The 27,140-nt window shown below is 48.6% G+C and overlaps 1 protein-coding gene across 4 annotated transcripts in view; it reads right to left on the reverse strand.

Annotated features, from left to right (window-relative positions):
- The window catches only part of KIAA1324 (KIAA1324 ortholog), a 62,662-nt gene that overhangs the window by 1,197 nt on the left and 34,325 nt on the right, over nucleotides 1–27,140 (reverse strand). For 2 of the 4 annotated variants that reach the window (XM_019546296.1, XM_019546293.1), the window contains exons 8-22: nucleotides 25,537–25,625; nucleotides 23,954–24,131; nucleotides 19,885–20,013; nucleotides 18,757–18,847; nucleotides 17,909–18,014; nucleotides 13,092–13,229; nucleotides 12,061–12,318; nucleotides 10,459–10,632; nucleotides 8,791–8,971; nucleotides 6,760–6,856; nucleotides 6,258–6,359; nucleotides 3,957–4,083; nucleotides 2,716–2,894; nucleotides 1,667–1,832; nucleotides 641–724 (exon numbers count right to left, since the gene is read on the reverse strand). In XM_019546296.1, coding sequence (XP_019401841.1) covers nucleotides 641–724; nucleotides 1,667–1,832; nucleotides 2,716–2,894; nucleotides 3,957–4,083; nucleotides 6,258–6,359; nucleotides 6,760–6,856; nucleotides 8,791–8,971; nucleotides 10,459–10,632; nucleotides 12,061–12,318; nucleotides 13,092–13,229; nucleotides 17,909–18,014; nucleotides 18,757–18,847; nucleotides 19,885–20,013; nucleotides 23,954–24,131; nucleotides 25,537–25,625 — 2,099 coding nt within the window. The remainder of the gene's footprint in view (nucleotides 1–640; nucleotides 725–1,666; nucleotides 1,833–2,715; nucleotides 2,895–3,956; nucleotides 4,084–6,257; nucleotides 6,360–6,759; nucleotides 6,857–8,790; nucleotides 8,972–10,458; nucleotides 10,633–12,060; nucleotides 12,319–13,091; nucleotides 13,230–17,908; nucleotides 18,015–18,756; nucleotides 18,848–19,884; nucleotides 20,014–23,953; nucleotides 24,132–25,536; nucleotides 25,626–27,140) is intronic. The other 2 variants (XM_019546297.1, XM_019546294.1) reach the window with 1 other exon arrangement.

The raw sequence follows: 27,140 nt of genomic DNA on the forward strand, positions 1-27,140 counted from the left end.
TCTTTTCTTTTTTTTAGCTTCTTGGTCCTTTACCCACTGGATGAAGGGCAGAGTGGTTGTGACTTCTGGGTACTAGTTCAGGACACCTAGGTGGAGAACCCTGGTTAAAACAGAATTTCTCTCAGTCTGTATGTGCATAAACCATGAGGCTGTTTTATGATAAAGAGCCACAGGACAGACTTTCATTTCCGTTTCCCAAACCCAAAACAGCTCCAGCAGAGGGGTTCAATATCATCTCCATTTTAGGGATGGGGAAACTGAGGCACAGAGAAGGGAACTGACTGTAAGTCAGCTACAGGGCTGGGAGTAGACTGAAGGACCACTCAGCTCCTGGCTCTATAATCTTTTATTATTTGCATTTTGGTAAGGTGTAAAGGCCTCAAGCAAAACTGGGCGCTCCTTATACTTGGGCATTTTTTGTACTCAGCCTTAGTGTTTAGTTTAAATAGGCAGAGGATGAGAGGGGAAAAAGGACTTGCTCAGGGCACACAGCCAGGTCAGACCCACAGCCCTGATTATTGGACCCTGCTGCCTTCTAATCTTCTTCACAGTGCATCCACAGACAATGGGTTTGATCCTTAGAGCAGGGGCTGAGCAGACACCCCATACCTTATGTCTTGTGTTATGTGTCTCTATCTACCTGAAAGCTCCCACCTCTTCTTATTTTATTGAGAGCAGCCCTATAGCCAAAGTCTTGCAAAGCCCGACTGTAGCTCTGCATAACCTAAGGGAAAATAAACATTAACATCTCTCAGCAGTTGCAGCGCCAGTCCGAAAGGGGGGCAGTGGGGGCAGGTGGGGAACTGCAGCATCAAATGGGAATTCGGATACACGGGTCCCAGGCCAACCCAGGGTTAGAGGTTCTTGCTACACTGGTCTGTAGCACTTCATGGTGACTAACCAAAGGCAGTTCATGTCAGAGCAGTAAGAATTGCAATCATTCTGCCTGCTGTATGGCAGAGGCAGGTCTGAGGAGGCTTAGCACAACTGAAGAAGATAACCAGTGTTATTAGCCCTTCCAGCTCCCACTGCCATATTCTAGCCTGGCAAATTTGCTCAGGTATCGGGCTAATGTCAGGTGCGGTATGCAGGGAAACCTGTGTCAGAGGGAAAGGATTCTGTGTGTAACATTATCCCCTACTGGAGAGATGGAAGAGAATTTTCTCAGCATCTTGGGGATGAAAAAAGACTCCAATTCTATTTTAAAAATTCAGCAGTAAGTAAGGCTGGAGCTAGGAAGATCTGGGGAAGACAAAACCCAGGTCTAGCTGAGTTTCAGGATATAGATCCCAGCAGAGCCACATGTCCAGAAGGAGTTTATATTAGCACTATAACCCTTCTGTACAAATGCCACAACAGCCCAAGGCCGTTCCCCCAGCTATGCTCGGGTCTGAAGTTCCAAAACCCTTTGTGTGGCTTCTCCTTCCCTCCTGCCCCACTTATTTGCCTTCGTTCTTTGTATTTCTGGCAAGCTGGTTTGAGCACTGAAGTACAGAGCTAAGTGACCTGCAGCCTTTGTCCTGCAACTCTATGGTCAAAACAGTGACATTTTCCACTCAACAGAAGAGTTAGAGCAAGTGGATCCAAACACTAGGTGTCTGATACAGGTAAGCAGCATTGGTTGTAGCCACCAACCGGCTGTTATGGGGAAAGAACAAACTCCTACCTTGGTAGTGAAGGACTTTATCTTGCCAAAGAGAGACTTCTTGCTTGTGAATATTAGATCATCTTCTGCATCTTCTCCCTCCATAATGGCACAACTGTCAGGAGCTGGCAGCTCGCTGTCCTTTGTGGTAGCATTCATCACGAGCTTGGAGTATTTATATTCCAACCTTCAGAGGAAGCAACAACAGCATTTGTGGAGTAAAGCCCTACAAGGCAGGTCCCAGCAAAGCTATGTATACAAAGGATCTCATGTGCATTATGAGCCTGATTTTCATTCAGTGGGAAATATACGGGGGCAAAATGTGGGGCTACAGACAAGACTTGGCACTCGTGCCATTATGGCAGGTCTGGCAGAGGTATGGCTTCTCTCTGGATGTGGCAGCACTGCCTGGCAGCTCTGGTTGCCCCTATGGCAAGGTTTCAAGGCAGCCTGGCTGGGATGTGCTGCATGTCTTCCCCACAGATCCATGCTGTGGCAGGTAAGCAGCTGCATCAGCTATTTGGGAGCACTGGGAGGCAGCAGCAGAAGCCCAGAAGACTTGACATAGGAGCAGAAGCAAATCAGGGCATGGGAAGTGAGTGAGTGACTGTGCAGACTTCAGCAGAGAAGCCGATTTCTTTAAAAGAGCAACTCTGGCAGGGATTTGTTTCTTGCTTAGACTGCCTCTGCCAGAGACCCATATCCAGAGGGCTTTCTGTGGCAGGAGTGGTTATTACTTGTTATCAAGCCAAAACATCTGGCCATGTGGCCTCTCTGGCTACTTCAGTAAATCACTAATAACTACACAGCAAAGGTTACTTCTCCCAATCACTCCAGTGCTGGTAGCTATTCTGTCATCAAGGACTTATCTCCTGAAGTTGGGCCACCTTGTGCAAGGATCCCAGGAGCAATCCCAAACTAAACAACCTCAAAGGGAGCCAGGTGTGAGGGGTCTCCAAGAGAGAGAGGCAGGAGGTTGGTCGAAAGGGGCACAGAAGGGGGAGTCCATACTGATTCTACTTGTACTGCCTGTGGACACAGCAATGTAACAGAGGCTGGAAGCTACTCACTTTTGGTTTTTCTTCCAGAAGTAACAGGTCATGACAGTCAGCAGCACAGCAGCACAGGTCCCGGCTGAGATGCCAACTTTGAGCCAGAAATCCATGGTTTTGCAGATGCTGACTGTCTGTTCTGGGAGGAGACTGCCTCCTGTGCAAAGCTTTGGCTCCCGCCACACATATGTGGTTCTCTACAGAAGTAAAAGCAGCCGAGTCCTTCTGTTACTCGCACAGTATATCTTGACAGCCTATGGGCACAGCTGGGATTTGAAAGCAATGCTGTAGCACCAATACCCTATTTAAGGATGGTTCCTCCTCTAGGGGTTAGGCAGTGTAGCAATAACCCCATCTGTTCATCTAGCTCTTAGCTCCCTGGCAGTTCTACCTAGGCATTGTCCACTGCTTCCTCAGAGTCATCTGCAACTGTTTAAGAGCTCCACTAAGATGGTTTTTGGCAGAAGCCTTACTCGCCCTGAGGCCATGACTGGGCAATGTCTCTGCTTCCTAGGAATTTGGTGGGAATTTCACAAGGTATCATGGGACCCTGGTCTCTTCTGCAAACCCTCTAGGCCACAGGGGTGACAGGCAAAAATAAGGCAGCTGGATCCAAAGGCAGGCCACCACTTGTGACCCAGTCACTGCCACTGCAACTCCAAGCTGCCTGCCCCAGAACTCCCTGCTCTGTGCCAGCAGCTCTCCTACCCCCTACTGCCGCTGCTACCCCTACCCTTCACCCTGGTTCCTATCACCACTGACTGCAGCCAGAGACACATTCAGTGATGAGAGGACTGAGGACAGGGTGCACAAGGGAGGGCAGGGATGGCAGCAGACAGCACTGCAGAAAGACTATTCGGGGCGGAGGAATACTACTGCACCTTTCTCCCTAGCTGCAGAATTACTACCAATGTCCTGGCTCTGCCAGCTGGATGCAAAATTGCTTGACAGGCTGGATCTGGCTAGCGAGCCGTCGGTGGCCAACCATTCCTGCCATTCCAGGCTCCCAGAAGATCTCCTGGGATCTCCCAGAAGCTGCTGCTTTAGGGAACTGTGGAACAGCTACCCCAAGGATGTGTGACCATGACGCAAGTATGGATGCAAGGTACCTGAAACAGCACGGTGAGTATGGACACCTTGGCTTTGTTAAAGCTTATATTGGTGCTATCCCATCAGCTCAAATGAATAGCCACTCGCTTCCACGTGCATTTTTAGGTCATGGTCTTAGAGGACAAAGCTCCATGGCTTTGAGTGCCTACCTGAATCCCACCAACACAGGCACTAACGATGGCACGGTAATCGTAGGCTGAGCAGAGTGGGCAGGCTTCAGCAGTCTCCCACAGAAAATGGAAGGTACACCCATCACAGGTTCCATCAGGGCACTTCCTGTCAGGGGAAAGGAGGAGGATTACCCTTAGCACTCAGCCAGCACATCACACATGGATTAACTTACAGGAAAGGGCAGCCTGGTGGGTCTGTAGGCTAATTATGACACTGAAATCAGACAGTGCATCAGTAGAGCTTCAGCAAAATGAGAGGTGCTCCGCACTCCTGAATTAAAAAACCCGAACTTCTGGGCCTCGCTCACTCTGGCCACCCGAACTCAGTAGTTGCTTATGATAATGAACCTATTTCTGGGTGATGCAGGATCCCGTATTATTCCCACAAGGGCAGGCTTGGAGAGGAACCGTGAGCTTGCCCCACCCCTCTTCATGCCTAGTAAGGGAAAGTGCATGATATTCAGCAACTGGGCTTACAACATTGCATTTATTTATCATGGAACAGAGCACACTACTGCAGATATGGATGACGCCAGAGGAGAAGGGAGAGAGATGGGGACAGTGGGTGGATGAGAACAGGATGGGACTCAACACTGACAAGTGCAAGGTGCTGCACCTGGGGAGGAAGAGCCAGCACCATACCTACAGGCTGGGGAACTCCCTTCTTGTCAATACAGAGGCAGAAAAGGATCTTGGAGTCATCAATGATGCCAAAATGAACATGGGCCGGCAGTGTGGGAACACAGACAGGAAGGCCAACCGCACCTTGGCATGCATCCACAGATGCATCTCGAGCAGGTCCAAGGAGGTGATCCTCCCCCTCTGTGCGGCACTGGTCAGGCCGCAGCTGGAGTACTGCGTCCAGTTCTGAGCGCCGCACTTCAGGAGGGACATGGACAACATGGAGAGGGTCCAGAGGAGGGCCACTCGCATGATCGGGGGGCAGCAGGGCAGGCCCTATAAGGAGAGGCTACGGGACCTGAACCTGTTCAGTCTCCAAAAGAGAAGGCTGAGGGGGGATCTTGTGGCCTGTTACAAACTAGTCAGAGGGGACCAGCAGACACTGGGGGAGTCCCTGTTCCCCGAGCACCGCCAGGAGTGACCAGGAATAACGGTCACAGGCTGGCAGAGCATAGTTTCAGACTGGATATCAGGAGGCGCTACTTCACGGTCAGGGCGGCTAGGATCTGGAACCAGCTTCCAAGAGAAGTGATGCAGGCTCCTGCCCTGGGGGTCTTTAAGACGAGGCTGGATGAACGCCTTGCCGGGGTCATTTGACCCCAGTACTCTTTCCCGCCATGGCGGGGGGTCGGACTTGATGATCTGCTCAGGTCCCTTCCGACCCTACCTACTATGAAACTAGGATGAGACCTGAGACGGGTGGCAGCATGCGGCAAGCCTCCAGGGAAACCAGGGAGGTGCACAGGCCCCAGACTGCTTCTAGCAGAATCCCCAGCAGCTTTGTGAGGCCTTCAGGACAAGGGCCAGTGTGTGTACAAGCAAAAGCCAGCTGGCTTGTGTCAAGTCTCATCTTCATCCACACTCCCAGCTTAAAAAGCTCCTGTGGGTTGAGTGAAGCCGCAAAAGTCAGCTGCTGTGCAAAGCGAGACAAAGAACTGCTTCTCCCTCCTTTCTGAGGAAGCAGTTATCCTGATGCTGCATGCAGGGAAACCCCTCCAGGCCCTTTTACTTCCATTTATCCAGCCCAAACCATCCTGGGATCAAAGTGTCATTTTCCATCAGCAAGACCGTGTGACAGAGAAGGCTAAACCTGGCCTGAGACATGTTTATTCTATGGCCTGTTTGATGCTCTCAGCATGGAGAGAAAGGAAGTAACTATGGTCCACAGGATGCAATGCTCCTCCTTTAGCCAAGCTGTTCAACACCATCACCAAGGATGGCACATGTGGTTTCAGGTGGCCATTGGCCAAAATTTTAACCAGCTCAAAGTGGGCATACATGCAATATGGTGGTTAATACACTGGCTCCTGCTCCTGTGTATACTAAGGCTCCCGCTCCCATTTGTGGCATCAGTCCTGGTGACTTTCAGGAGGTCCATGCTCTCAGAATCAAGGCAACTTGCAATACGCTCCATCGCATGCCAGGAGGCCATGGCCCTCCATTAGCTGGCAAGGTGCCAGTACCACCCCGACATTGGCAACCTGAGGGCGCTTGGCCTATCAAGAGGCCTGATGAGAACAACTGCATCTGGAGGGAGCGGCAGCCCTTCCAGCATCTGCTTTATCTGCAGCATTCAGAAAAAAGGATGATTATTCCTACCTTGGCATGGAGAGTGTTCCCGAGCCAGTCTTCAGAGGGTTGCAGCGCATGCGGATGGCAGTGGCCCTTCCAGAATTGCACGACTGAGTCACATCATTGGATCTGCCCATTAAAGGAAATAAACAGAGCCTTTGGTACCATCCTACTATCCAGCATGTCCCACCTGTACGTACCAACGCACCTGACTGGCGGAAAGGTCCTTGTCCTATGATTGTATCTGGTTCACAAGCTGCATAGGATGTGGAGGGGTCATCCTTGTTTCCCACCTTCCACCCTCCCTTTGGGTACTGTCAAAACCAGTGTGTGAATGTGACTGTGGTTCCCTTGCTCCTGGGACCAATGGTGGGTTGGGGAAGTTACTTTCTTACATGCTTCTTCAGGGCTTGGAAAAGCTCCAGACTGGGGAGCTGGAGAGACACTGTGGGCAATACTGAGTGCCATGTGTGGGATGTGTGTGCATCTCACTGTGCCTGACCTCCATCTAGCATGACTGCCCCATTACCTGTAGAAGAATATCACTTCAGGCACCCCAACATTCTCCGTAGGGAAGTAGTCAGGAGGGGAGGTGATGTGGTCCAGGGTCGTCTCAGTTGTCACTCCTGAAACGACATTCATCCCAATAAGAAAGCAGCACAGAGGGCAGCTACTGCTCTGCTCCCAAATGCACGTGGTTACAGGCTGTCCAGAAAGCAGCTCCCAACAACTCCAGAGAGGTGTAGTTGGCAAGCAGAAAGCTGCTATTTCATCTTGCCTCCCCTAAATCTGAACTTCTGCATGACCACCAGGAACAGATGCTGTGCAGTTGAACCTTTACCTATGGTTAAATTAAACCTTTGCAAGTGCAACTGGTAGCTCAGGGATTACTGGTCAGTGCTACAGTTTGCACCTAGTTAAGATTTCTAACGCTTCAGCACTAGTAGAAATAGGCTCTAGCACCCTCTCCCATAACTGGGATGGCCCTGTAGGCTACTGGGAGTAGATTGCTAAGATGGTTTCTTGAGGCTACTGGAAATGAAAAATGTAACCAGCTGTTTAGTCACCGATGTCAGCAACTGACAACAATGCACACGGGGAGTTGGTTTATGGAACCTTGTTCACTCCATTCCAAGCCCTGGACCTCACTCTGATGGACAAAGAAGAGTTAATTATGGATCTAATCATTAGTGGTTGCTTAGACACCGATGACAGTCCATTTGCTTTGTGCAAATAGAAGAGGGCACTGACTAATACAGTGTTTACATGGACTTTTAAAAGGGAAAGCTCCCCAAAAGTTAAAGCAACTGTCACCATAACTATATGGGGTATGTTATTTAAGAGTGGGAAGTGCGAGTGAAAACGAGGAATTACTCAAAGATAATCATCCCAGCCTCCCAAAAAAGCCATGATCTCACAGAAATAACAAATTAGTTAGGCTGGACAAAAAAACCCATCCTGATTAAAAGGAAATGTAAAAAGAGGCAGTACCACTTCACATATCAATATCTAAATAATGGAAAAAAGAAAAAAGAAATGACAATGAATATACAGAAGAAGTTAAAAGGGTAAACAACTCAAAAAACAAGTGAATGGAAGCAAAATATCCATAGTCGATAGGAATAAAGATATTTTAAACTTATTAGAAACAAAAAAGCCCTTAAGTCAGGCATTTCTCCATTTTTGGATACATATGATAAATTTATCAGCTGCCTTTTTATATTGCTGAAATAACCAACAGCTATTTCTGTTCTGTATCTAGAACAAGCAGAAGGATTTCATAGATTTCATAGACATTAGGGCTGTCATCTCCCCCACTCTTACTAATGACACATGATAGGGTGTTCTTAGTGTATCTGGTTTTGTGACTGGCAGCTGTGTGCGAGTGCTTGAAGTAGAGATTTGGGGATTCCTTGAAATTTGTCTGCATTTGTAAACGCAGACAACTTGATTCAAGGGCCCATCCAGCCCTATGTTCCTGCTGAAGAAGTTTCCTTGCCTTCATAAAACAGTAAGGGAGCCCTTGCAAACTGGGTCTGTATGGTCCACATGTGCAGCCACTGTTCCAGCTGTTCAGAGGGAGTAGTGTCCACACCACCCTGTGGGCTGCAGCAGTAACCTACCCTGTGGGCCTCTATGTAGACTGATACAGCTATGGGCTGAAATGCCTAGCCCCTGCCTGGGAGGGGCTCTTTGCCCCCTCTGTCATGGTCATGCAGTAGTGTAGGACTGAACACTTCCCTGACTGCACAGCAAGAAGATATTCCTTGCCTTTATGCCCAAAATATGCACCCCACTACCACCACGAACAGAAGTGACCAGCATGAGGCAAAGGCTACAGTGACAAACAGGGTGCCAAGGGCTCTGTCCTCCCTTGCCTCGTACTGAGTGAAGTGACTGATCTATCTGCCAAGGGAGCTCAAGACTTTCCTGTTCCACACCAGCATAGCTCACACCCACTCTGCCCAGAAGCCAGTGGCTCAATGTACAGGCTAGCATAGGATCAGGCTTGTAAAAAGAAACACCCACCGCCCTGACCCTCATGTCCGGCAGCACTTACCAACAAAGCGGTCAGCCAGGCTCACAGGCTGGGAGGACACCACTGTTTTATAGCCCATGACGTCAGAGGGCACAACGATGGACTGGCAGGCATAGGAGGTGACAGATTTAGAAAACTCTACCTCCCCATCTGGGACCCGGATGTCGGTGACGTTGTCTGTGCAGGAAGCCATCTTCCTTCCCTTGGGTGGAGGAGCAGAGCATAGTGAGTGCCAGGACCAAGGCCATCAGTCTGCTTTGTGTAGGAAGGGATCAAGGGAATTCTAACACCCAAAAACAGCAGCGGGGGCTGGCCTGAGCAGTGCACAGAGCTCCAAGCAAGCTTCTCCACATACCATATTTTCTCACATATAAGACTCCCTAGAACATAACACACACCTTGTTTTTGAAAGGCAGAATTAATTAAAAAGATCTTTCCTTGTGGTAAGTAACTGAGTAGGAGCAGAGCCTGCTCATTGTTCCACTCCCTGAACAATGAGCAGATTTTACTTTCACTTTCGCCTGTAACCAGCAGAAACTGTTCTTACCACGTTTCTTGCATGAAATGTGCACTGAAGTTCCCAACAGCTGGGTTTGGGGAAAAGGTACCTGTTGTATGCATGAAAATATGGTAGCATTTGCAGTTTACAGATGTAACGTGCCCTTCAAAAATACAGGTTTCCCTCGCTTTCTGCTGTACATGCGTTCCTGGAAAATGGCACATAACTCAAATTTGCATAAAGGGAACCCACTTTGTAACATAACAAATAGGGATACGGTCTAAGACCTCAGCGGTACAGACCCCCAGACCCATTTCTACCACTTTCACAAGACAATTTTGGCACTCACCAACAGTAGACAGTACACACAAGCACCAGGCACTATCATAATGGGGATGGCAACTACAGAAACATGTGTTGCAGATGAGTGAGGAGCACCGATCCACACATGAAACTAGATTTCGGTGTGCATCACACCCACAATGCACTGCACAGAGCAGCTGACTGCGGGCTTCCACCACACCAACCGGATAAGAGTGAATTTACCTCGCATATAACGAATTTTTGGTGTAAAAAGCGTCATCGCATACGAGCGAATTTGCACAGACAGAACCCACATAAAGCGAGAGAAACCTGTATCTGTTCTTCAGAATAAGTAAGGTGCTGTCTACAGAGCAAATGGTCTGTGCCAGGTGGCACTGGCTTCAAACACTTATGCTGCTTAGTGCAGTCTGCCCTCTTAACTGCAAGCAGCTTAGTGGTGTCTGGGCAGCATTTCAGGCAGACTAAGTAGCACTGCTAGGCTCAGGGCCAATTAACTCACCCCTGTGCTAATAATTAGCCCACTGGCACCACTGTGGACTCAGCTGCAGCTTAAGAGATAGCCTTCAGGAGCAGTGCAGTGTGCCTCAGGGTGGTACAATCGGGCACAGTAAGCTTACAATGCAGGCATGACCTGTAAGTGTCAAACGACATGTTTAAGTACAGCACCTGCAGATAGGAGCTTGCTTGTTAGCCAGCCCCTGCCAGTCATAACTGCTGACCTTGTTCATATTCCATTTTTGCTGGCAGTGCTAATAAGTCAAGCAGCCAGACTGAGTGCTAGCATTTAAGTCACACCTTCACCCTCTCAGACTGGGGAGGAATCAGCAGAAGAAAGAAAATCCTCAGTCTTGCAGGTATGCACTTACGTGGTTCCCACAAAGGCTGATGTTGAAGTGATGGAAATATTTCAGTCCCTTAGTAGTGAAGCTTGGCCCACTAGTGAAGGATGTGCTGTTGGCTAGGGTTGAGAAGTCATACTCCAGAGTCCTGCCATCCTTGGCCAATAAGAAGTGACAGTCATTATAGCACAGGGAGTGTATCTGAGGAAGAGGAACATTAAGCAGCCAGTTACCATGATCATGCTGGAGCATGATGAACAGCAGCATGGAGCATGTTGGGATACTGCGAGGACAAAAGAGCTCCTCCAGCGCTAACTGTTGTAGCACTAACATGTAACAGTTCAGACATTACACGTGGTACTACAAAATGTACCACTACAGCAGTTATTACCAAAGGGCATGGCGCAAGACCAGCAGAAATGTGCTGCGAAAAGTTGGCTAGATGGGGCCCAACCATGCCAGCCCCAGGAGGAGGGATCACGCTCACAGACTGAATCTGGTCTACAGATTGACCTGGAACTACTCATCTAGCCCACTGGGCCAAAAGATTACATTTTATTTTCATCAATCCTTGCGTTTTGAGTGTGCATGCATATGCGTACGTGTACACACACACACACACGTGCATGTGCATATACTAAGACGTCATCCTCTCTCACACCCTCCCCCCCACCACACACACTTTTTGGGCCTAAGAATGAAATGTGCTACCAATTTAAGTCCAAAAAAGAAGCTGAGGAAACACTGCACTACAGAGAAGTTCTCGTTTCATCCAAGTACCTTTCTTGAGTGCTTGCACCATTTTGTAGCATTACAGGCAGGGTGCAGGTCCGAGAGCCACATTTTGTAGTACTGTAAGGCTGTATATAGCACTACAAATACTATGCTTAAACACAACCCAAGTTGCTGGATTTACAACAGTGCGATTCATAGCAAAATTTGACCAGGCATCTGTAGTAAGTGCAGGGCAATCTTAACAGGCACCAGCATTGCCTGAATGACAGCTGTAGGCCAGGTCTTGGAGAGCCTTGACATGATGATAGTAGGCTGTGCAGACCCTACTGTTAGATATTCTAGCAGCCAGAGAGAACCTCAAAGCTCATCTGTAGCCAGTAGCCTCAATACATATATTCAGAGAATATTCATTACAGGCCCAGGCTTGTTTTCTCTCTACTGCAAGAAACTCTCCCCTTAAATCACATGTGACAGATTGATTCTAGATGGAAGAAAGAGGGTTTTTTTTAAATTTATGATCACATTTAAAGAACAAATCAAAACCAAACCAAACAAGCAATGCTTGAGCAAAGCAGGAAAGAAAGAAACTATCTAGTTCCAAGACCCTACAATATAGCTGTTGAGGTCTGCAAAGTGTCGATCGCTGGCTGGTCCGCTCATGTCTACTCTGGACAAAAAGTGGGATTTGCTGTCCACCACACGGAGTGCTAGGACCTGATCCCACAATCACAACCCTGAGGGTTGTGGAGAATCTTAAAGCCAGCAGATGAGAAGGGCAGATTAGCCACAGACCACGCTTCAGGATCAGGATCCTTCATCTTTGCACGTGCATACAGGATCTAGCACTGCAGGCCCCATCACATTGCTACCGACTACTAGGAAGGGTAATGACACCTTATTGCTAACTGTGCCTGGGCCACAGGGGATGCAGGCCTGATGGCCGTAGGGCTGGTGAGCTTTCAGGTAAGTGTTTGGTGCGCAGGGGTGGCAGGCGCCGGATGTTCGGTCGATGTAGTTCCCAGGTGGGCAGGAGGTGCAGGAAGATCCTGATGACTCCAGGGCACAACGCCGGCAGTAGGAGGCCACACCATCCATAACATTAGTCACGTTGATTGAGTAGAGCTTGGCAATGTCGTTTGTGTACTTCCTCCCCTGGAACAAAGACATTCCCATCAACCCTGCATGGAAGTAGCATTTTTGCCAGAACTGGGGACTCAGGATCTTACTGAGATTAGCCTGGATAATTTAGGATAAAAATAAGAATCAAGCCCATTACAGTAGGACAGAGCTTTTCTACCATCTGCCATGAGTACTTCTACCTTCCCCACCCAGACAACTGGAATATTTGAGTCCTTACACTTTTCTCCACTATCATTGCCCACACCTGGGCATCAGGTAAGTACCGTTATCCCCATAGGAGAGATGGGAAACAGAAGCCTAAGGAGGTTAAGTGATCTGAGCAAGCTCACACATGAAGCTTGTGACAAAGCATGGACTTGAACATGGATTTCTAGATTCATGTTAGTGCCCTAAATCACTGGTGCACTGACTGAATTGTTTCTTAAATGGGAAGCAGTTATGGCTTGCTTGGGGGCAGCCCTGGAGGTCAAATAGCCTGGCAGGCCAATTAGCCTGTCCCCAAGCTAACTAGCCTGCTCACAGATGTATCTACACTGCTTCTGGTTTTGGAGGCAATGCACTGTTCTTGAGGGCACTGTTGCCAGGAGCAGTAAGTATTCATACAGATTTAGCCTGAGTCATCTTTCCTCTATGCTGATGATCCCAGTTCTATTAAAGGGCATGGCATGTATTTGAAAGGTTCTGGAAGCTACATCTTGCAGGACTGGTGAAGGAAAGGAGGATGCAATCAACTCTTAATGGGTCATGTCCTATGAAGACCTGGGACTATGACACCACCCTCTTACTGCCTCATGATACGGTGTCCGTTGGAAGGCCCAAGTGAAGCTCATCGTGGCATTCTTTTCAACAATGTACGTGTAGGATTGTTTCCCCTTGGAGCCGGTCCAGGTCTCTACTGGTGTGTTGGTCTTCGAATTCACACCCTGCCATGGATGAGAGAATAGAAAAGTGGCTCACTAACAGATGCCATTGTACACCAATGAGTTTTACTACAGCTGGTCAAATAGCTAAGAAGAAAGGCAAGCCAAAACAACACATATCCCACGGCCTACCCTGAAGGGGCAAATATCTTCATGAATACAGAAGAGGTGTCTCTGCTTATATTTATGGTGAAAATTTCCCCAAATACATCAAAGCCCCATTTTCAGAAGCCATGTAGTAGTGCCTACACTTTAGGGAACGGGGGTTGAACTCACCCTCCTCACAGGCTGGATCTGGACTGCAGAGCTCTTTGTGGGCTGGATCCAGGTGCAGCAGTGGCATGGTGAGTGGTAGTGGCACAGGGTTAATGCAGCTGTCACTCACCTCCTACCTCTGACATCACCAAGCGGCCTCTGGACCCCATATTTTTGTGGCAAGCCCCACCCCTGCTTGCTGCATGCCTCCCCTTCCCCATCCCCCTCAAATTCCTGGCCCTTCTAGGAACCCTGAAGGCCAGATAACATGGTCCCATGGGCTAAATCCAGCCTGCAGGTCATATATTGACATCCCTGCTGTCGAGCAAAAGCCATTGGGTGCTTTTACCAAATATCTGTTATATGCAGACACCTGCTTTTGCATCCACTCAAGACCCTTGCAAATTCCACTGCCTGTGGCTACAGACAAGATATGCATTTGTAATGACACAAAGTGCCTCAGCACTCTGTGGCACTACAAAACTGTAGTGCCATGGAGTCATACAGATACTCCAGCCCGCTGGCTGAAGAGCTACAAACTCATCTCAACATCTTGCTTTCCAGCCAGGGGAAAATATGGAACTGCTCCTTAAGTTCTCCCACTGCCGGGGGGCTTGATCACTGACAGCCCGCTCTCCCTTCTGTGCAGACCACAAGGCAGGCCAGGAAGAGTTAAAGGCCTGGAAGCCCCGAGTTTTGTAAAGGGCAACAGAGAGCATCAGAACATGCGGCTCTGTTCAAGAACATCACGAGATGGATCGAACTGGCACAAACTGCAATAGTAGACAGAAGCACATAGGACTTTTTTGGGACCAAACCTGAAACAATAGACGTGTAGGGGATGCTGTACTTGAATCAGTTCATTAATCAGTATATTGAAAGGTCAGTGGCACCACATATGACTGATCAGAAGGAAGGCATATAGAACAATGCAGTGAAACTGGGGACAACAGAGGTAAAGGCTAATTATAAAGATCACTAGTCAACAAGTAGCAATATGCAATCACGTCTTCCCAATGTAAGCGCTTCTAATGTATAAAATGTGTAGAACAGAAATGTGCTTGGATAAGTGTTTAACCCTGCACTATCCCTACTGCCGGCCTGTCTGATCACTGGGCTGATAGTATGAATAAAGGCTACACTAAATCAATACTCAGTGGCCACGTCTACATGAGACGCTGACTGAACGGTTCCTACTGCGCTGTCATTTAGTACTTGCATAACCAAGTACTAAATGCCTGCAGTAACCAGCATTACTGTGCAGTAGTATCCCCGCATGGGTGCCTGGTGACATATACACCTGGTGACATATGCACCACAGTTCACACCCAGAGATGCTACTGCACAGCAGTAACGAGCTCCTGCACAGTAAGCATCTCGCCACTGAATAGCTGTGTTGCATGCTTCTTTGAACCATGTTGCAGTAAGACTTAACAGGTCTTTGGGGGTAACACCACCCTGCTGGGAAAGGGGGCAGGTTGTCAGTGATCAACTGGCAGATGCTGAAAAGCAGCACCTGTCAAAGACAGCATCCTCTACCCCTGCTGCCTGTGGAGGGGGCAAGAATGAGAAGAAACCCTGGTAGTGCCCCTTCTCCTGTGGAAGCAGCGGTTCTAGCTCTGGCAGCAGTGGCAGGAACTTACGGCCCATCTAGCAGGGAGTCCCAACTGGGTGGGCTGCCAGTCTCTCTCCCCTGTCCCTTTCCTCCTGGAAGGGAGAGGGAAAGTGAGGATTATGGGATGCTGGGGGGCTGAGGGACATTCTGTTGCACTCCATGCAACTAAAAGATGTTACATGTGGCAGTACAAAACAGTTCCTCTTTAAAAGAGAAACATTTGTGGGATGGATCTAGCATTTTTGTAGCGCTACCATTAAATATATGTTTCTTGTGATCCAAATGTCCATGCCCTCAGCCATAGAATCAGAGCTGGAAGGGGCTGGAGGGTCACCTGGTCCAACCCCCTGCACAAATGTAGGAATGCTACTACTAAACCATACCTCTCTGGTGACTACTCAACCTCTGCTTGAAAACCTCCAGTGAAGGAGATCCCACTTAATGTTCTAACCGTACAGAAGTTTTTTCTGGTATCTAATCTAAATCTACTTTGCTGAAATTTAAAGCCATTGCTTTAGGTGCCCGTGCACACGCTGTGCAGCTGCTCCAACGCACTTTAATCACAGTGCATCGGAGCAGACTCAATAAATTGAGTCTTGCTGAAGCATGCTAATCAGCATGCTCCAGCCAGCCTCCGCATCTCTTGTATCAGCATCCCCACGCTTCAAAATGGCGGTGGGGGCGCTTTAACTAAAGCTTGTTCAATGAGCTTTAAGAAAGCACTCCCACAGCCATTTTGAAGTGCAGGGATGCTGATACACAAGGCGCTGTGGGCACTTTAATTAGAGCAGCTCTTGAAGCCGCTCTAATTAAAGCCCCGCCTCCACCACATGTAAAAATGCCTGTTATGTTTTGCCCTCTGCGGGAAGGCAGAACAGCTCTTCCTCCTCTTCTTTATGGGTCTTTCAAACATTTGAAGACTGCTATCATGTCTGCCCCCTTAACTGCCTTTTCTCCCAAGTTAAACATGGACCCTCTCCCAATTTCTCCACACCCTTCTTAAAACGTGGAGCTCAGAACTGCAAGCAATACTCTAGATACGACCTAACCCACGCCGAGCAGAGTAGTACTATCACTTCCTGTGCCTTACACCTGAAGTGGTGATGCAGCCCAAAGTTGCATTTGGGGGGGTTTTTGCAGCTACATCACATTGCTGACTCATGTTGTGTCTGTGACCCACCAAACTCCAAGATCCTTCTCAGCAATGCTGCCACAAGGCCCGTTATCTCCCACTGTTTATTTGTACATTCTTCCCTATGTGTAGCAGGGAAGAACTTCACTCTGTGTCGAATTTTATTACGTCCTCTCTATCCTGGCTTTCCCATCTATCAAGATTGATGCACTCTTAATTCTACTCCTATCCTCCAAAGCTTTTGCAGTCTTTCCCAGTTTGCTGTCTTCTGCAGACTTCATCAGAAAGCTTTCTATTCCAACATTCAAATTATTAACACGCCGGCTAATTAGCAGTGGACCTTGTGGAATCCCATTTGAAACCTCCTGCCACTCACAATTACCATTTGCTTGCAGTTATTGAGTTACTTAGGTGCCTGCCTCATAGCAGTCTTATCTAGCCTACATTTCTCTAGTTTACTTATGAGAACATTTTGAAAGACTTTATCAAAAGCCTAACTAAAGTCTAGTACACTCTGTCCACTGCGCTCCTTTCACTCACCCAACTAGTTACTTTGCCAAAGAAGCAGATCAAGTTGGTTTGGCACGACTTGTTCTTAGCAATTCCATGCTGGCTGCTACCTTTCCTCCTCCAGGTGTTTACCAAATGTCTTTTATAATCTGCTCTTGTAACTTGCTATATATTGAAGTCAGGCTAACTGCTCTATAATTTCATTGGCCCTCTTTGCCTTTCCATAAGGGGGGCACCGTTGGCCCTTTTCCTGACCTCTGAAATCTCACCTGTCTCCCAAGACTTTGTACATAATATTGCCAAGGGTTCCATGATGCCTTCTGCCAACTCCTTCAGCACCTGGGCTGACTTTCACCAGGGCCTGCTGACTAAAATCCAATCAAACTACTCAAAAGTTCTCCAATGCTCATTTTAGTTACCATGAGCCTCAGTCTTTCCCAGTCTAGCCCATATTATTTTTGCTAGCCGCCTGGTTACTTTTTTGCCAGCCTCAAAACAAGTGGGCATCCATTACATCGTGACTTTCCCTTCTCACCAGACTTTTAATTTTAAAAAGGGGGTCATGCCCAGTGTAATCTGCAGACCAACGGTGGGCCATGTAGCATCCATGGATCAGACTGGGAACTCCAGTTTCAGGTGCCTCATCCCTTGTCATTTAACTCTATTCATCCCCCCCAGTTTGTACCAGTTCTGTCATGGTATAGAAGAAGAAAAACAGCAAATGTGCTGCATGGGAGGGAAGAGCAAACACAGCAAGATAAGATGGATGAGGTACTTGGTTGACGGCAGCAAGCAAGTGGAGGACACGACAGCCGCAGGCTCACGCGGGACACTGGAACCCAGCGCAGGGTGCGCTGCAGTAGCCAGGAGGGAGGCACAAGGCTCATCGAGTGGTACTGTCTGGGTGAGTGGCAACTGGGCAGGCTTTTCCTACAACTCCACATCCCCAGGCTGCAGAAGTAAGCCCAGTTTGGAGCCCTTGGCCTCTAAGCCACCTACAGATTACACTAGCATTTGGTCTTTGCTCCTCCTGCAAAGAAATCAAACCAGCAACCCAGTGAAAGCTCCATGTCTGCAGAGGGTGGGGGGAAAGCCCTTCAAACAGAATGAGGAAATGGCATTGACTTATCATGAAAGGGAACCATGGCAGGAAGAGCCATGTTAACCTACCACCATGAAGTACAGCTCGCAGCTTACAGTGCAGACAGTCTCGAAGACAAAGGTAATTCTTGCCACCTCTTTGTTTTCAGCGTCCTCCATCACTGACTGTGGGGGGCTGTAAATAAAAAGGCATATATCGAGGTCATAGCTCTATTGCCTAAGACAGGGGTGACCAACCTGCAGCATGCATACCTGAGTGGCAGGGGCCGCTTCTGTGCATGGCATGTGGCAGACCAGGGAGAGTGCAGGGAATACAGCAGCAGAAAGGGCGGAAAGCAGAGCGACAGATTGGGCAAGGAGCACAGGGTAGGGGACAGAAAGCAGAGCAGCAGATCAGGCAAGTGGAGTGGATTGGAGTGGCACTTGAGGAGAGTGTGAGGCTAATTCATAGCATGCCTAGAAAAAGGTTGGCCCCCACTGGCCAAAGACATCAGGAAGTTCCTGGAGAGAGACTGACTTCATGTGCAGGGACTGCTGAATTTAGGAGTTCTTGTTCGAATGACTGCCTGGGAGCCATCGCAGGTTCGTGGGCCAGGCTGGAGTCCCCTGGATACCAATAAAATCAGTAACCTTCACTCCAAATTTAAGCCCCTACATGTGGCATCAGAATCTGGTCCTCTGTGTTCATGGGACAGACAGCGACTGCGGGTGCCTCACCTCCTGCGCTGGAACGTCACTGAGCTGCCAAACGAAGCAGCTTGTGCAATGATGTTTATTCAGGTGTATTTTCCTACAGGGGTCACGATAACCTAACGGCTAAACATATCAATCACACTGAATAGACGTCCTCCCACCTTCTGGGGTAGGCTTCACATGAGCCGGAGTCGGCCTCGGCTTGGCACCACCTTGCCCCTCACCTGAATCCTGGAATGATCAGCGTCAGGATCATGAAGTCGTTATCAGAGGCTCCTGCTGCTGTGTAGATATAGTCGCTGGCCACCTCCCACCCTGTAACAGCACACACGGGAATTAGATACAATGCAGCTCAGAAAGACTTGTCTTACAACAACTTCCAATTGCTACCCGAAGCGAGCCAGAAATGCACACGGCATTTTACTAAGCAGAACACAGCCGAGGGCCTCATGCCCCCGAGTTTGTCTCTGGAGTCATCGTTTACACTTGTCTTCACTGGAGAAAAAAAAAACTGCTACTTGTGTAAGTGCTGGAAGTATTCTGATCTGACACCTGCTTTGCACCTTTGTTCCCCAGAGGCTTTTAGCTGGTAGGGGCAGGACTGAGTACTGCTTGAGGGTCAGCTTGTTGTCTTCTATTAGCTGATGGCCGTGCATGGACTTGTCTACATTACAGGGCTGCTGCTACCCCAGCTTTGTTGGCACCGCTACAGCAGCATAGCTAATGGAAATACAGCATATGGTACCAGAAGGGTTTTTTTGGCTGGCTTCGAGATGCCATGACAGAATTTCTACTGGCAGAAGCTCCTGTCTGTTGGCAGAGCTGTGTCCATGGTAGAGGTTTTGGTGGCAGGGCTATGTTGACTGTGGGGGGTGAGTTTTCCACTTCCTGAGCTGACACTGCTCTGCTGACAAAACTCTGTGTAGACCAAGCCCAGCTCAGCTACATCTAGAAGTTATACTAATGTAACTATACTGCTGGAGTTAGAGCAGTGTACAACCTGTCTAATGTGGACACTGCCATGCCAGGGCAAAAGGGGCTTACACTGAAACAGCTATTTTTGTGTCGGAAAGAGAACAAGATTTTGTTCTTTTTTGTGGGCACGGTTATACCCACACTAGACTTGTGTGGGCAGCACTGTCTGGCGAGTCTTTCTCCCATCCATTAACTGTGATACTTTAGCAATTAGAGAAATCTGCATGCAAGGCAAGCTTCAAGCAACACCTGGGGCAATTTTGACTGCTGAGAGATAGAGGGACTCTTCTATTTGCTGAAGTATTTTATGAATGAGATGGGGAATACTTTCAACCCCCTTGTGGAGAGGGCAGAGTTACAGGCTCCTTGGCATATACCTGCCATCCCTTTATACTCAAAGTTGATGCCGCTGAGCACAGTTGTCTCCATATTAGCTGGCAGCGTGTTCCACCATTTATATTCCAACCCCAACGCAGGCTCAGTTCCAGCAGGGCAGCTAATGCAGCCTAGGGATAAAAGAAAACAGCAGTGGTACTGTAGGTCTGTGTTAGACGGATACTGGGTAACAACAAGCAGAGGAACTGCCCTGCACTTTGCCTAATACACCCTACAGAATAGGAACACAATTCCCTTGCAGCTTTCTTCCACTCTGTGGGGTATGACCACCTTTCAGTGCTAATTATCCTCTCCCAGCTCTGATCCCATGATGCCCCCATCAATGGGCATGTGTATACAGAATGAGCCAAGAAAGAGAATGTGAAAGCGAAAGTATCTCAGACAGACCAAGGACTTTCCCATACCATCACCAATGGGCCCTAGGGAGGATGGGACTGAACATGCCCCACCAGTTCAAGCCTGTGAATGTACTCCTGAGTCAGAAGTTGCCCATGAAGCCATTCTGGATTCAAATTAAGTACCTGCTTTCTGGCCAGCTAGAGACTGAGGGCTTCAAAGTGGGCATTAGGGATCAGAACAGAACTGCTCCATGGATAAACTTCAGGCTCTGGAGGATGTTGTTAGACTTGGTTATGTCCCATCCTTCCCAGGATCCACCACTGTCCTACTGTATTTATTCAAATACAGGACCATTTACCTCAGCTGGTTAGACTAGAGCATGGGGCTAACAACACTAAGGTGGCAGCTTTGACCCCAGTTGGACTAGATAATCTCTTCAAGACCCTTTCAGCATTACTTCATTATGAAAGCCAAGAGTAAGTTTTTTTCTTCCAGTTGCCCTGGGGGAAAAAGCCCCTCATTTTATAATTGCATACAAGGAAATCTCACTAAATAGACTATCATTAAACTGATGCCAAAAATAGCATTTACTCAGCAATAGAAACCAACTATGAAGTTGATTAAATGCAGCCAATACTGAGCATGACTATAAAACACATGGCCCACATTGAGCAAACATGCTGATACAAGCTTATCACAAGAACAGATTAGCGTAACATATCTGAATGGGACATATGGTTGTGCCCATTAAGTGCAGTCCCTCTCACTGCCAACTCTTTTTCAAGTCATGGTGAGCCACAGCATTGCATACAATTCACCCAGAATCCCTCTGTTGGCCCTTCTCTCAGCCAAGTGCACATTATTAGTGTGGCCCCACACTTCGTGAGGTGAAGAGGAACCTGCACCTCATTTGCATATAATTTTTGGAGCATCCCAGGTCTTGTGACAAGAACACCCAGGTCCAATCATGAGTGGGGGCTAATTAGCATATGGATCCTTTGTGGGAGTATCTGGACTTTACAAACATACTGAGCAGTGCTGAGCTGTGCGGTCACCATGGCTTGAAATACTGTTGCCTCTGGTGGGGCCTAGCTCAATGAACAATGTGGTAAGTAATAAGCTTTTGGACAAATATCATACATGGTTTGTACTATAAAAAAAAATGGCTGCCACAGTACTGCTCAAAAGCATGTTTATGAAGTATCTGTACTAAAACTTGCAGCACTTTAAAAAAATATATATATACATCAGTTCTGGATAAGCTAAGTGCATGGGTATTATATGCAAGTTGCTCTAGCTATATTTAGTTTCAAGATTATGGTTTTCATAGTTTCATGGTTGGTAACGCTGGAAGGGACCTGAGCAGATCATCAAGTCCAACCCCCTGCTCTGGGCAGGAAAGGATGCCGGGGTCAAATGACCCTGGCTAGGTGGTTGTCTAGCCTCCTTTTGAAGACCCCCAGTGTAGGAGCGAGCACCACTTTCCTTGGAAGTTGGTTCCAGATCCTATCTGCCCTGACTGTGAAGTAGCTCCTCCTGATATCTAGCCTGAATCTATGCTCAGTCAACTTATGGTCATTATTTCTTGCTACTCCCGGTAGTGCTCAGGGGAACAGGGTCTCTCCCATTCCCCACTGGTCCCTCCTGGTAAGTTTATAGATGGCCACCAGATCCCCTCTCATCCTTCTCTTGTGGAGGCTGAACAGGTTCAGATCCTGTAGCCTCTGCTTGTAGGGCCTGCCCTGCTGCCCCCTGATCATGCAGGTAGCCCTCCTCTGGACCTCCCCCCCACGTTGTCCACATCCCTCTTGAAGTGCGGCGCCCAGAACTGGACGCAGTACTCCAGCTGCGGCATGACCAGTGTCGCCTAGATGGGGAGGATCACCTCCTTAGACCTGCTCGTGATGTATCTGCAGGTACATGACAAGGAGTGGTTGGCCTTCCTGACCGCGTCCCCACGCTGTCGGCCCATGTTCATTTTGGAATCAATGATGACTCCAAGATCCTTTTCTGCCCTGCACTGACAAAAAGGGAGCTCCCCAGCCTGTAGGTATGGTGCTGGCTCTTCCTCCCCAGGTGCCGCACTTTGCACTCGTCAGTTGAATCCCATCCTGTTCTCATCTGCCCGCCCCTGCAACCTGTCTAGATCTAGCTGCAGCCTGTCCCTCTCCTTCAGCATGCCCACTTCTCCCCACATCTTAGCGTCATCCGTGAATTTGAACAGGGTGCTTTTCACCCCCTCGTCCAGGTCTCTGATGAAGATGTTGAACAGTGCAGGCCCGAGGACTGAGCCCTGGGGGCCCCCACTGCCCACATCCCTCCTGGTCAAAAAAGACCCATCCACCACCACTCTCTGGGTGTGGCCCTCCAGCCAGTTGGTGACCCAATTGACTGTGTGGGTGTCGATGCCACAGTTGCCTAATTTTTAAGTTTTTTTTTCAAATCTGTTCCCTTACTTCCATGTGCTCAGGGAGAACAGGGTCCGATTAAGGAGAGGAGGAAGGGGCTGCCAGGGGAAAAGTTGGGGGGGCAGTAGAGAACAAAGTGTTACTTGAGCCCCCAGTTTTATTCTCCCTGCTGTAGCAGTGGGAAAGGACAAATTCAAGGAAAACCTCCAATAATTAGATTCTACACCTGGAAAACTATAACAAATTTATACATTTAACCATACATAGAATCTAATTAAGGGGGGGGGGGGGCTTTCTATTTGAATAAAACTGCTAACAAAGGCAAGCCTGAAGTAACAAGAGCCAGTAACTGCAAGCTGAAGCTGGCCAAGTTCAGGCTAGAAATAAAACATGCAGATTTCCAGTGGGTGGGAATTAACCAGTGCGTCTGCCTATTAAGAAGTGCAGCCGATTCGCTCCATCACTTGGAACCTTTAAGCCAGAACTGGGCGTCCTTCTAGGAACGATACTCTCACTGGCTCATAAGCCATGGGCTTCCCATAACTTCCTGCATCGCTCTGGCTACAGGACTGGACTGGTTCTTTCTGGCCTTAATGAGACGGCAGCGGCTCACAGTGAGGGGCCGGCAAAAGCATGAGTCAGTGGTTCTCATCCCTTCCAGGGCTGGGAGCTCCTTCTCCGCACTAACGTACCCTGTCCAAGGCTCCCTTCCACCTGGGCACGATGAAGCCACTTCCTGCTAGCTCCCATAGCAATATGGGAAGGACGGGGTGTCACAAACCTCTGGGAAATCCTCTGCAGGGGGGTCTGACCTGCTCAGTCCCTCACACCTCAGCCCTAACTTTGGCCCTGGAAATCTAGATAGCAGAGTGCAAGAGCGAGCTGGGGTGGCACTAGGGAGGATTGGAGGGGGGGGGCTATAGCTACCCCAAAATTTGCCTTAGCCCCCCATAGCCACCCCTCCCAGCGCCGCTTTTGTTCAAGTCCCACACTTCCCCCCCAGGCTGCTGCTGCCACACACCCCACACAGCTGAGCTCACCCCACTCCTACCCGCAGCCGTGCGGTGCTCTTGGCCCAGCCCAGCCTGCGGGGCCCATGTCCCACCTTTGTCTGCACAGCCTCCCCAGTTTTCCGTCTAGCCCACCTCGGTCCCACCACCGGGAAGAGGCTGGCACTGCCCGTTTCCCAGGCACATGGTACATGTGTTCAGCACAGCTCAGCTTTCTCCACATTTCAGGGTAAAGAACCAGGAATCAAGCTATGCTCCCACGGAGCCCAGCAGAACAAACCCAGTGGCATTACCGGACCCATTTGAGTATGCCCCATAGGGACAGGGCTCGCAGGTGCTGGAGTTGGTTTTGAAGAAGCCCGGGTTGCACGGTGGGCACTTGGTTTTCACACCAGAGGGGGGCAGGTTCACCGCATCAGGCAGATCTTCACTGCAGATTTTCGGCTCTGCCCACTTAAACATTAACTGAGTCTGAAAAGGTATAAGCAAACTCAACCTCAGCTGGGAAAAATGAGCATCTCTACCATGCAAGACAGCTTAGGGCATCACAATAGCATAACATTGCTTTTCCCCTCCCTTGCAGCCAATGCTTTTCAAGTTAAGATAAAGCCTAACAAGACTGGGAAGTGCACTGTGCTCAAGTACAGTACCTTTCTGGCAGAGAAAGGAAGGCACCCAAGACCATGTATCAGGCAGTGCCAAGAAATACAGCACAGGATTCCAGGCTCTCAGCACTATGCTCTGCCCCCAGCGCAGTTGTGCACCTGGATTAACCCTGCAGCGGGGTCTGGTTCACCACTGAAACTTGTAGGCCCTCCAGTAGCATGAGAAAATAAATAAGAGCAGCAATAATGTGTCCAAATTAGAATGCAGGTATTTGCATAAATGCCTTCTACTATTACTGCCGATTTCGCTTTCCTTAAAGCAACCAGCTTCTGTATATAAGCAACACTGTACAAATACAACGGTGAACACAGGCTAAGGATCGTGATGGTGCAGGAATTGTAACTGTGCCTATAAAGTGAGGGAATTTGCATGTGTACACAAGCCCTAGCTGTGGAATAACAAAATTGGGTAATATGCTTTTAAATAGTCTGTGAGCCCTTCTAGCAGTGCTCACTATGTTCTCTGAATCAGAAATCACAGAAACCACTGAAGCAGAAGTCTGCATGGATATGCAGACCTTGCATGCCGTGCATTGTTAAAAAATATGGATATTCAGCCCCACTGTTCTTATGGATTTCCTTCATATTGTGTATGCTGTAACAGGGAGGAAAACGCCCCAATACTAGCTAATTAAAGTCAGTCTTGTTCAACAGGTGGATCTGTCTTCACAAGAGTGTGCCTCCAGTCTCCAGTGGCTTGTGTGAAAGACCCAGAACACACATCAGGGAAAACCAACTATCAGACTGCACAGGGAAACGGTGACACTGACTGTATGGCTACAAGAACATAAGAACAGCCATTTACTAAGTCAGATCATAAATGCATCTAGCCCAGTATCCGATCTCTCACACAGTGTGGATGCCGAGGAGGATGGTGAACAGGGCATGTCCAGCATGTCCCTCCACCGCCCACCAACTCCTCTCCCACTGTAGCTTCCAGCATTCAAAGGATTGGGAGTTTAGCCACAGCAAACATGCTGGGAATCTGGGGCAGAGAGGCTTGGTGGTTATTTGTAACAAGAGGCAGGTAAAAGTTGCAGAAAGGGCTGTCAAGTAAACTGCACCTCTTTAATTAGCGAATGCCTCTACTATGCTTTGAACATGGAAAGAACAGCACTGAAGAGCAGAGCGTTACAGCTGCAGTAAAATGAGGGAACCCTGTGGTTTATCGACCCGTGCTGAAACAGCCCTGGGGACTGATAGGTACTCACCTCCCCATTAGTGTCGCAGGCCGTGTGCGTGTAGAAATAATCCTTATCGGTGCAGGGAGGACGAGGCTTGCAAGTTCCTGAGCCTTGTTCTTTATCATCAAGGAAAGGAAAGAGACCACTGTTAGAATTAAAACCCTGGAGCATCAGGGAACAGAGCCCGCGTGTGCCCACAGCAAGTGCAGTGAAAGAAGACGCCCTGGCTCTGCATTCAGAGGCGCTCTGTTTCATCTGGATGTCAAGCCTTTGTTACATTTCCTGGCAGAACAGCCATCACAGAAATCATGCGTCGATTCCAGGTTCTGTGGAATAGCTTCTTGCTCAGTGTCTAACCTTTTGAGGATCTAATGGTGCACATTACTCAGATAGCCCCGCTTCAGGCACATTGGTTGTGTACTGTATTTTTTGTCTTCTGTTTATAAGCTGGTTACCCAACTAGCTGAGCATCTTGCACTCTTTACTGCAACCTTTCTGTAGGGCAAAGTAATGTTACTACTCTCATGGAGGTACAGAGAGGTTATGTGGCTTGCCCAAGGTCTGATGAGGAGTCTCCAGCAGAGCTGGGAATTGAACCCACTTGTCCTACAGCCATTGGACCAATCTACCTCTGTTTTGGCACCTCACTATAAAAGATGCCCAGGGCAAGTTTTCACTCTGCCCTAGAGGTGAAGAATACCTTGGGGCTAAATTGTATTGTGCACAGCACCCCTTCCCCCAGGGCTGAGCCTAAAGTTTTCTTCTGCCTACAGGAATTTGCAGGAACTACCGTGACTTGGACAAAACACATCCTCTGCTCACTCACATTTGGGGGAAGGAGTTGTGTACTGCAGCCCTGAGCAGGTGCAACCATTTTCCTCTATGCATTCAGCCAGCTGCCTTGGCCTGGCCAGTGCCTAGGGGCTGGAAAGAGACCAGTGGTTCTATCCACTCCCAGCCTCTGCCCCACGGTGATAGCAGCTCAAGTGAAGACCCTGTGCTCTGCAAAGCACCCAGCCCCAAGCTTCTGACTAGTACCCTCCAAACAGCTGCACAGGAATAAATCAGAATCTAAGCCAGTGATTCTCAGTGCAAATTTTCACAAAAACTTAAGAGATTTCAAATAGCGTTCAGTAGCGTTAAAGACATTCTGACCTGCAGTGGTCTTTCCGAGTGCCTTGCAATAAAAGAATTACTCTATTATTTTTTCTGCAGTGAAAAAAGAGAGTGAAAACTAAGAGCTGGCATTTTCCAAGGGTGACTCCCGAGTCTAAAAAAGTGTTGAGAACCACCAATCTAAGCAATAGGGAAATCACTGTCTCCCACGTGGCCAATCAAGCCCATTCATATATATGTGCTGTGCCCAGACCCTGTTCCTCCTGCCAGCTTTATCACACCATCGAGCTCTCCAGACCAGCAGGCATTTCTGCTAAATCGAGTGGAAAATGCCGCGCAATTAAGATTTGTTTCTTATAATCCAAATCTTACTAGCTCCAGCTGTGTGTAATTAGAGGCACAGAAACAGCTGGCCCTCCCTGTCATATTTATCACAGTAACTAGCACGTTATTGGGCTCCCTGTGAAGTTTAGCACCTCAGGGCTGTTTCTGCTGCCTTCTTTTTTTTGTTTTTT

The sequence above is a fragment of the Crocodylus porosus genome, unplaced genomic scaffold (genome assembly GCF_001723895.1).
Source record: "Crocodylus porosus isolate Cpor-Errol unplaced genomic scaffold, CroPor_comp1, whole genome shotgun sequence".
Taxonomy (NCBI): Eukaryota; Metazoa; Chordata; order Crocodylia; family Crocodylidae; genus Crocodylus; species Crocodylus porosus.